The 11,582-nt window shown below is 33.9% G+C and overlaps 1 protein-coding gene across 2 annotated transcripts in view; it reads left to right on the forward strand.

Moving 5' to 3' along the window:
* Positions 1 to 10,190, forward strand: part of LOC111049969 (Down syndrome cell adhesion molecule-like protein Dscam2) — a 244,556-nt gene extending 234,366 nt beyond the window's left edge. The window contains exons 26-32 of one of the 2 annotated variants that reach the window (XR_005570419.1): positions 693 to 828; positions 1,715 to 1,890; positions 3,185 to 3,370; positions 5,414 to 5,599; positions 7,012 to 7,120; positions 8,050 to 8,205; positions 9,658 to 10,190. Coding sequence is in view for 1 of the 2 variants with exons in the window: in XM_039420535.1 (XP_039276469.1) it covers positions 693 to 828; positions 1,715 to 1,890; positions 3,185 to 3,370; positions 5,414 to 5,599; positions 7,012 to 7,111; positions 8,050 to 8,205; positions 9,658 to 9,709 (992 nt within the window). In the remaining variant the exon portion in view is untranslated. The remainder of the gene's footprint in view (positions 1 to 692; positions 829 to 1,714; positions 1,891 to 3,184; positions 3,371 to 5,413; positions 5,600 to 7,011; positions 7,121 to 8,049; positions 8,206 to 9,657) is intronic. The other variant, XM_039420535.1, reaches the window with a different exon arrangement.
* The last annotated feature ends 1,392 nt before the right edge of the window (positions 10,191 to 11,582 follow it).

The following is an 11,582-nucleotide window of genomic DNA, read 5'->3' on the forward strand; positions in this document are numbered from 1 at the left end:
AAACACGATATGATACAATATCGAGACAATGTTTATAGATAGGTAGTAAAGATAATAAAGTCAAGCTAATAAAAGGTGCGTACAGACTTAGTCGAATCGCCACGATTTATGATACATGATTTTGACGGCCTTGACGAGCCGAGAAGATCCGAGTGAGATCCGATCATATTGTGTCAAAAGTTATGACTGTTTGAAATTTTGTTCTTTGAGGTTTCCTTATGCGCTTCTCTCCACTAAAATAAGTGCATTTAACGGTTGATTCTCATAGAACATGATCTTATGAACTTATATCATATTGTGCGAAATCTCAATGTGAGGACAATGAAATCTGTACGGTACTGAAGGTTGGAGCTAAAAATTAAGAGTTTTCCAAAATATAAGAAGCAGGAGCAATTTTTTCTGTCTCATGACTGGATTTGGCGGATATAGCTAAAAACTGGAAAATGAACAAAAAATACGAGGTTTTTGGGCCACTCTGTATCTAGCTTAAGGAAGCTTTGCATGCAAAAATTTGTTCTGGACTCCTCTTATATGCATCCAAACAATATATTAGAAAATTAGAACTACAATATAAAATATTGCAAGCACATCCCCTTTTTCATGACTATATTGACTTGACTATTTGACCAACTTTTGTTAAAGATTAACCTAGGCTAAAATTAATTTTATGACATTTCATGTTTTTATTGCAGAAGTGATTCCACTGGAACTGATCCCAGAGGAGCCGACCCACTCACTGGTCAGCCTCAACATAATGGTGCCGGTTGTCTCTGGCGTCTTCTGTACAATAGCTCTCACTTTGTGCGCCTGCGTCCTCTCAAGAAAAAGGTAAAACTTCATAATTCAAGTACGATATAAACAGTATTTTCAACACTTTTTTATCAGTGTGATGAAACCGTACATTTCCACTATTCTTTTTGAAAATTCTTCTGGGAATCTCCAAAATTCTCGAAATTAAGTGATCAATAGCATCGAATGAAACACCTAATCCACAGATCTAGCGGTACATGAGTGAAGAGAAGAATAATTATTGTGTATCATACGTTGCTTTCAAACTGATGGAAATTTAAAAGATACTAAATTGTTTAGAATGGTCTAAAGATAGTTGTAGGCTAATAGTAAAAGTTCAAAGTTGAAAACTTTATTGTGGGAAGATCAAGACTTGAAATAATTACAATCTTCAACAGATATTTCTAAAACAATTGTTACATTCTTCTCCATGTTTATACTATTTGAAAAATGTCATTAAAAAATCAGTACTTGCTTTGCTTTTTCTCAAAAAATTGAAATCTTTTTAAACTATCAAATGTGTGTGATATCAAGCAGTAACAAAGATGTGTAGAGGACGACACTCACCCAATTTAAAAAATAAAATATTTTTGAAATTATGAACTTTGAGTGAAATAAAATATTTTTGAAATTATGAACTTTGAGTGATACATCTCACTTTCTTTGTTTTTCTTTGTGATTCTTAAAGGACACTCAACTAAAAATATTACGAACCTAATAAATCTGTGTGGCATCATGAACAATTCGTAAAGGACAATTTATTTAAAAATTAGAATCTTTTTGAAACCATCAAATTTGTCTGATATCATGATCGAACTGTTAGGACATCATTAGTGGAGGACACTTTATTGAAAAAATTATTTAATTTCCGAATCTATGAACTTTAAGTGATGAATATTACTATTTCTGTGTTTTGTTTGAGCAGACAATATACTGGGTATAAAGCAGCCGAAACATCGAATAGTAAAAGCATAGCTGAGCTGGAAAACCAGAGGAACTTCGATCAGCAGGGCCACCATTCTCCGCATTCACTGTCTCCGCCGTCTCATAAAACTGATTTGAGTCACAACCAGAGTGGTCGCATCACAAACGACAACTCAGGTACAATTCTTACAAAAACCAGCCATTACATTTAATTTTAGAATTTAATACGCATAGAAATAATCTTCAATTTAAAATTCCATGATGAACTCTTAATTTATATTTTTCACTTTTTGTGTGTAGTTGAGAAGTTGATACTTTGGTAATTATTCATATAACATGGAAAAGACTAAGAAATTGTCAAAAACCCACAGATTTATTGATACTTAGAAAGACCGGTTTCGGTTATTACACCATTGTCAATCTCTGATAAACTGACAATGGTGATATCAGAGATTGAGATGGTTTATCGATCAGAGATTGACAATGATGTAATAACCGAAACCGGTCTTTATAAATAACAATAAATCTGTAGTTTTTTGACAATTTCTTAGTCTTTTTCATTTAATCTTAATTTATAATTTCCTTTAAACATGATTGTTTTGAATCGACATGGCAGTCTAATGTTCATTAATTAGCAGTGAGAATCATCACTCTCGTGATGAAGCGCCTCCAGACTTGAGTTAATCAGCCATGAATAATATATTGGGTTACAGAGTGAGGTGGAGCTTTGAGGTGGAGCTTTGAGGTGGAGCTTTGAGGTGGAGCTTTGAGGTGGATATTTTGTCACATATTCATCATGCGGTCTCCTCACCGATGAAAGTCATAAGTCATAAGATGGCCAACACTTGATATGTAAAAATTTTGTGTAATTGGTAATGTTGATATTGAATGCTAACAATAATGCAGAAAATAACATGTTGTAAAAAATAATGTATGTATATGAATGAAAATGCAAATAAATAATTTGAATTTTAGAGCACTACAACGTGATTATTTTGATTACGTTGTTATTATTTTGATTACGAAAAATGAGTCCGCTATGTTTTATAAAAAACTTTTCAAATTTAACAAATGAAAATTCTAATCCAAATTGAAATGATTGTCTAAACATCTGTCAGTCCTTTTTTTACCTATTTCAAGAAGCATATAGGCCTACTAAAACTTAATTATTGTTTTTTATTTTCAACAATTCTGGGCCTAATATAGATAATTTATCATAATAATTTCAATGAATTGTTTATAATAAATTGTGTCAATAAATGAATAAATAGCCTAATTTTTTTTCGATCAATGCTATATTTTAACGGCTATATCAATTAATAGCTATTGCACAATAGAAGACAACAATGCGTTCCCATAATTTCCACTGACTTATGAATCTTATATATGGGTTTTTATTGAGACAATACCATTCTCATCTTGGATTTCTACAATATGTTTTTCATCTATTAATTTTTGGTTGATTTTGCAGGTGACTATGAAATCAGTCCTTACGCAACATTCAGCCTGCCTAACCAGGCGGCAGCTCATTCGCTGCAGTTCCAGACGTTCAGCCAGCACGACTGCTACGAGGGAAGACCCATGAAGGACTACCACTACGCCAGAGGTCGCTCCAAATCCAGTTCCAGCAAAATTGTACAAGATGCGCTGAGTCTAGGTAATTGATCTTCACAAACTATACCTTACTACACTTTTGGAGATTCTTGAACTTGAGAATGTTTTTATATCATAATGTTTAATGTAGATGGATAGTGCGGATTAGTGCGTACAAATGCTTTCAAAATCAGGCTGTACAGTCATTTTTGATTCTGCATTTATATGAAACTCTCATCATGATATTGATGAAGAGTATTTTGCGGTACCTATTTTAAAATATCCGTTTTTGAAAAGAGGCGATCGAGTTAGAGAGGGGAGGGAGATTTTTAATATTATAATTAACGAACGTGGTCGGATGAAAGAGTAAAATACATGAGTAATATAAATGAAATTATCATGGGCGATTCGCAAAAAGCACCACGTAATCCTTCAATAATGTATGTTACGAAAATAATAATCAAATTTAATTATAAATTCACATTGTGGCATTTGACAAAAAATGCCTTCTATCTCAACCGTTTTGAGAGTTTGTAGTAAAAGAACTTTGACATTAAGTGAAAACTAATATACTCTTGAAAACCAAATACGGAACCTAGAGCTTGTTCATTTTATCCAATAAGATTATTTTCAAGTGTGTACCTTTGGAATACCAACCAGCTACCACAATAATATGAGGAATAAAATAATAGATTAATAAATAATAATACACGTTACTAGCCGTCAGGCTCGCTTCGCTCGCCATATCCGTCTAGCGAAGGGCAGAGCCCCCTGGACCCCCGACTGGATCGTCCAAGAATGAGATCAGCAGGCTCGCTTCGCTCGCCTGCATTTTTCATTTGGGCATTTTTATCATATGTTAGGACAATCCAGTCAGGGGCCAGACTAAACGGCTGGCTAAACGGATATGGCGAGCGAAGCGAGCCTGACTGCTAGTAATATAATATTCCCAGGATTAAAGTAGCAGTGCCCAATCAATTTTTCCGCGATAAATGCATTTAAATCTTCAACTTGGTGCCAACCTAACAAAGTCAACTCAACTTAATGCCAACCTGACAAAATTATTAATTTAGTTGCCAGTTAACAACTGTTTCGAAGAGGTACTCTATCTAGATTATAGTTCTATAATAACATATGATATGGAAATTTCAATTATAATTAAGAGATTGGGAGAAGAAGAATATACATGCTAAAAGACGAACTTTAAACCCTTAAAAACAACCCTTAGAGTTAAAATATTGCCAAAAGATTTCTTAGTGCGCCTCTAAAGGGCCAACTGAACATACCTACCAAATTTGAACGTTTTTGGTCCGGTAGATTTTTAGTTATGCGAGTGAGTGAGTAAGTGAGTCAGTCAGTGAGTGAGTGCCATTTCGCTTTTATATATATAGATTGAATAGTTGAATTTGAAACAAACTTGAATTATTTTTGTCGAATTAATGATAACAATAATTTTAAGTTATTTTTGTGTAAAAATAATGTACAAAACAAGTGAAAAATGAACAGAGTAACAGCAATAATAAACATATTTAAAATATGTAATTATAAACATAGGTATTATGTGCACCACACTATAGAAAATATAATGAAGCAAAACAGCTAACTGCTCACTTTACTGGAACAACAGTACCATAAAATATTGATAAAAATATCAAGTACTTATGCAAACAACTCCGTAGGTACCTTAGGCGTTTTTTATAAAAGAGCCTACAGTTGAAAAACAAAAAATACTAATCTAATAGAATCTAGAGAATCTAATAGACTTCTCAACTCAAGTCACAATAAAATAATAATAAACAGCAACTAGAGAGGAATTCACAAGATTCAAAAAATAATAATACACCACACAGAAATAGGTCATTACTGCATGGAAATGGCCTTATGAAGGTGGACACGTCTGCATAAAGGAGGAGCATTGGAAAGAACATGCTACTGTAAAGAGTATAGTAGGTAATTGGAATACTAACTTTGTACCATTTTAAAAGTGCACAAATTTAGAATTTAACAAGATTAGATGATTAGAAGTGAGATGTCACAGATCACTCTATGTTCATGATTAGTTGTTTGGTGAATTCATGGATTGTGAGATAGTGTTGTGTGTGTTAAGAGATCTCGTGCATCTCGACGCAGCAGACGCTTCCAGTGGGGCGGAAAGGCGGAGGCGGCGCCGCCTCCAGAAACAGCAGCACAGTCTTTATGTCTGATTCGGACAGCAGTGCGGGGGCGGGGACCGGGGGCGGAGCCCCTCACACTCACCAGCTGCCTTCCCAATCCATTGGACGCAGAAACACTGGTAGGCATTGGATTCTTCTTCGTTCCTTCTCTAATAACATGCTATGTTCTTGAATAGTATATTTTAAACCATAGATAAATTTGAGTGTAAATAAAGATATAAATCTGAGTACCCTTTTAAAATTATTTCGTCACGACATGTTTCGGCTACTAATGCCATTGTCAAGTCACTGATACTACTTAGTGATACTCACTGATACTCTACTCAGATTTATATCTTTATTTATATTCAAAAGAAGCCCTGAAGAAAAATCTGGTGTGGAGCACTCACACAACTTTACTTGCCGTTATGAAAATTGATCCCCTGACGCTAGTGTTCACGCGCATTTCAAGTCTACTATTTAAAGGTCTGAGCCAGCTGGTGACACGACAATACGCTGGAGACACACGAAGTCTGCTATCTCTTCATAGTGAATGATTTAATAGAATCAACAGTTGCAAACAGTTTGCAATTGAATAATCACATTTTCTAGAATTTCGAACTTATTTTCGATTTTAGGTGAAAATGTTACAAGACATTAATTGTAGATATTTTCATGCTCAATCTTTTCCACTTAATTTTTTTGTTTAAATTGTATCTGAAGCCTGATAATTGGGAAACTAAAATAAAACTTTGCATAGATGGGGCGGAGCTACTGAAATTTTTACAGATATGGGACTTGTGACAGACAGTTGATACAGCTTATCAACTATTCTAGTTATGAATTTGATAAAAATCGTTGGAGCCATTTTTGAGAAAATCGCGAAAACCCCTGTTTTTGACAACATTTTCGCCAACATTTTGGTCTGTATTGGTGACCTTGAAATGTATAGAAATTTAGAAATTGGGGTACCTTAATTTTTTCGGAAAGCAATACTTTCCTATGGTAATAGGGCAAGGAAAGTAAAAAAATAACATAAATTTGAGTGCTATGTTTACTACTTCAAGGCGAATACTGTAGGCTACACACAGAAGCAGAAAGACGGAGCAAAAATCTTTCCCCAGGGCCCTATTGCATGAGAAAATACAACCTAGTATTTCTGCCCGTTCTAATAGCAAGATGACTAATAATATTATTAGTTTGTATTTGACTCATACAGTAGGCCCCTGGTGTTCTAATGTTGCAATGCACACAGAAGTCCATATGTCCCCATTTGTCTGCTTACGTCTGCATGAAGACGTTCGATTTCCCCCCCCCCGTCTGTTTGTTGCTATGTCCGTTTGCTTTTGATTTATATTTCAACCAATTGTACAGTATTTATCAATGAGAAGGAAAATAGCAACAGCAAATAATGTTAGTATCCGTATTATAATGGTTGTTCCAGGCTGGCGATTTTCTAATCAAGCCGTAAATGTGTGTTTGTATATATTGTATTGTGTTAACTTGAATAATAAAGCATTCTTTTTATTCTTATAATGGTTGTTAATTACAGGTGCCTCTTCTATGTATGACCAAGACTCGAGTACAGAATCAGCAGAAGCATCGCCGGAAATGAACAGAAAGCATAGATCTCGGAGATTAGTCTCACCAAGGTAGCGCAAGTAGGTGTTTTAAGACCTTAGCAGAGAACAAAATATCACATTATCTTTTTCAATCAACTAAGAACCAATTAATTCAATATTTACACTATTCCAATAATTTATCACAATTCATACAATAAATAACTAAAATCATGCAGAATGCATGCATAGATGGAATAATTGAACACTAGCTTCTGACTTCTCTACTGCACATGACTGACTACCTGTTCGAAACAATCTAGAATAGATTAGAGTAGCCGCCTTTATTTTTTGCCTGGACACAAGATAGGCCTACATGCCACTTCACTCTAATTATTTTCTTTAGAGTATATCAAAATTCAATCTTATCTTTAATCATCAATCACATATTGTTACCCAAGCACTACCTACTCTTATATTTTGATGTGAGCATTATCAAAAATTAATACAACCTACTTTAATTTTCTCAGAAAAATAAAATAGAATAGTTTCTATACATGGAATATATACATGGCAAGTTTTTTGCCTGGTACCTGTCTACTTTACCTTAATATTACATGTGCAATTGTACATGCTTAGTAGTAGAGTCAATATGAACAATTATTTGAAGAAAACTCGACCTCCAATAATAAATTTCCATAATTGAGATTAAATATTTTGTTAATTAATTATATGTCTGCATAATTAAAAGCAATCTAGCAAACGTTGCGGAGCTAGGGAAAGATATCTGCTTGGTTGAATAATATACAAGGATAGCAGCACCAATGTTGATACTGCCGTTATAACGTTGCCTCACTATAGTTATAAGTCAATTGGACTAGTCAAAGTCAATTTTTCTGCTGTTCACCTATTCCCAGTGTTTTTTCGTGCATCCTTGATAATATTACAAATTGAATCCAGTTTGTTATTTAATAGAAAGTTTTCTGTATTGACATAATTTGTATAATTTTTGTGGAATTGGAATGTTTCAGATGTCGTGAAAGTGTGCCCCTGCACCCTCCCCAGGGCTTTTCGGACAGCAGGGAGTTGTCGGAGACTGAATGCGACCAGAACCAAAACTGCGGAGGTGGACTGAGGATTCTACGTCATGAGCAACTTGAACAGCAGCTATCCAACCTAGTAAAGAGGTAACACTCCTCTCCATTAAGGGAAAAATTATGAAGGTGTATAGCATGATAGCATTTAGGCTTTTAATGAGTGCGTGAAGAGGTGAATAGATAGCTTCCTTTGCAGAGAAGAAATGCACAGTTATAATACAAGAAACAGATATAAAATTGATGATCCATATTCTCGGTTGGGGAAGATTTTCAAAAGTCCCATACACATTTCCCTTGAACTTTTTAATGTGCTGCCATGCTCGGCAAGGGTGTTGCAGGAGTCCAGATCTGAACTGGAGGGCATTATTCTGCAAAACCCTCTATATTCTTTTGGTGACTTTTTCCAAGTGAGAATGGAAAACTTTTTCAAACTTTAATTTTTCACTTCCTTTTAAGTCTAGAATGGCCATATTGAGCTTATCGATTTTTCTATTTTCTACAAGGCTTACCATGTTGCCTATTGTCTATGTATAAAATCACTACATTTTACACTTGTGCACATGTATTTCCACGTGATTTTATAGTAATTGTATTTTTACCAATGTGAAACAATGCATTTTAATAATTATAATTAGTATTATATTGTATTATTGACGTTTCCAATTGCCATTTTTATGCCATTTTCTTAAAGGAATAAAAGAATTCTTATTCTTATTCTCAATTAATTTTTAATATTTATATTAATTAATAATAATTAAATTTATTTCGGTTAAAAATTAGTCGAAAAAGCAGTAAGCATACTTGTTAACACATATTTTTGATCCGAATATAATATATGCCCAATCAATTTAAGAATAATTATAGAATAAAAATATAATAACAATAACTCACTCTAATCATTAGTTTAAATAATGTTGAATATTTCAATATTTCTCAAGTTTTAAACTGATGACTGGAGTTAATTGTTCTTATACGATTCAAAATTTCTTGGATATTATATTTGGATCAAAAAATATCTGTGTTTACAAGTAGGTCTTCTGATTTTTAGGACCAAGTTGGAATGGAATAGTAAGGACTAAGCTTGTTTCTCATTCCAAATCACTCTGATTGTTTTTGTGTTTTTGAGATTTGTAAATTAATTAAATTTCAGAGATAGTGATTCGAATAAAGTAAATTCGTATGAAAATTTGTTGTTGGGTTTCCCTTGCGGGACTCGGATAGTAGAGGCAGAGAGGAAAAATAGCATAATCTATCTTTTCTCTATGGTACAGGAACTTCGCCTTCATTTTTCAATAAATTTCCTATTTGTTAAATTATAAGTCGAGATGATTTCGATTTAGAGAAGAAAATTCAAATCTATTCTAGTTTCAAGAATATAAATTTTTCAAATATGTTAACATTGATAGTTTTGATAAAATTATTCATTTTCATATTTTTATCAAATATACAGTGCATCACATTACTTGCAGAAGAAGTACTCTCTTGAATAAGAATAAGGTTAATGGTTAATATGTATTTTATATTTTTAATTGTATCTTACAGGTACAGACAAGAGAGAGACCGTGAGAAGCAGGACTACACGATACATGTCTGAAACTCAGAATATAAGAAATCGCCCATTTGACATAAAGAGAAAAGTTTTCATATCGGACATGTAATACGATGCATTTGTGTTCCTATTTTCGAATAACGAGGGTATTTTTCAAATGGCCTATTGCTACGTGATAAAAACATGTATACTTTCGTATAAAATTCGCTACTAACATTCTATCGATGGTGTCCGGTTTCAAATAACCTAAATCTTAATAGATTTAAATATTGTGGATCTTGATCTTTAATGCTAAACCTGTACTGATATCTGTGCTTTTACCAATCATTCCATTAAATGGCAGCTGTTGAATTTTCCAACGATTATATCTTCATAGCAGTTAAGAACTGTTCATGGTTAAACAATGTTATTGTGGATGTTTCAAAATCCTTTTTGGATTATCCCTTACATGGAATATCTATGCTCATTATTTTTCAAAGAAATAAATGTGTTATATTGTAAGATTTAATAAAATTTATAATATGTTTTCCAGTGTTCATTTCACCCAGACAGAAGAAAATTTAGTTGATTTTTAATTTAATGATTTTCTCCACAAACTACTAACTTTCAATTAATGTAATATCAGTTGAACAGTAGTTATAGTTGTATGTATCAGATAATGTATCAATTATAGTCTGTCCAGACTGCCATGAGCCCTGAAAGATTAAGCCGACCCTCGCTCCCCCACGCGCGCAGGCACACACGCCCGGCCTACCTGCGCCATTGATATACTACGAGAATATATATATATATATATATATATATATATATATATATATATATATATATATATATATATAGAGAGAGAGAGAGAGAGAGAGAGAGAGAGAGAGAGAGAGTAACAATAGTAACTATATATTGATTATAGAGTAACAATAGCGTAAGTAGATATCCAATGGTATGGAGCGTTTATGTCGCAACTTTTACTGTTATCTCAAGCCAATAGTCCACGTAGTTCTATCCCCTGAAGCTTCATGACGCTGGAAGTCTCTCATATTGTGCCGTTCATACACTCTTACCCGGTCAAAACAGTAAAAATCGACAATAAACCACAGTAATCGGCTTGAGATAACAGTAAAAGTTGCGACATAAACGCCCTATACCATGGGATATCTACTTACGCTATTGCTACTCTATGGTAGTATACAGGTAGGCAGACCGTCCCTTTACTCACACACACAAAAGGAGACTGCGCTTGTGTGTGTGATTAGTAGGAGGGTCGGCCTAATCCTTCAGAGCTCATGCCTTTTTGGACAGAGTATAGTATCAGCTTATTGGATGCCGGTAATTGGTGACGGTGAAAAATGTTCTAAAGAAGAAAATTTATTATAGTCCTTACAAAATTACTTTTGACTTGGAGGGATATGCGCAGCAGAGAAAGGTAGAGATACAGCGTGCGGCGATGTTGCCGTTCTAATGCGACCAGCGTTCTCTAATTTCAAATGCTCATGATACAAATTCGAAGTTTCCTCTCTAAAAGCACTGAGTCGACTGAGTCTAACCGAAAAATTGGCTACTGCGCTTCTACCTTTGACTCTATACTATTCATCACTATAATTGGCTGATCTCCCTCCATTTCTCTGCTCCGCATATCTCCAAGTCAAAAGTTATTTTTTAAGGACTTTAGGAATATTTTCTGGTAACGAATTTATTCAATAAGAATTCACTTACCCGCTTTCACGTACGTCTTTAAATTTAAATTATATCATCTAACGGAACCAATGTACGAATCGGACCATGCGATGACATCATTTAACCTCGGTAAAATTTAATAAACGTACGTGCAACCAGATCTGAAAATTAAAAATATCTGTAGATTGGTCTGAATATGCAAATTGTATTTTTGAATCATATAATTGAATGCATTATACCGGTTTAA

Source organism: Nilaparvata lugens, chromosome 2 (genome assembly GCF_014356525.2).
Source record: "Nilaparvata lugens isolate BPH chromosome 2, ASM1435652v1, whole genome shotgun sequence".
In the NCBI taxonomy this organism is placed as follows: Eukaryota; Metazoa; Arthropoda; class Insecta; order Hemiptera; family Delphacidae; genus Nilaparvata; species Nilaparvata lugens.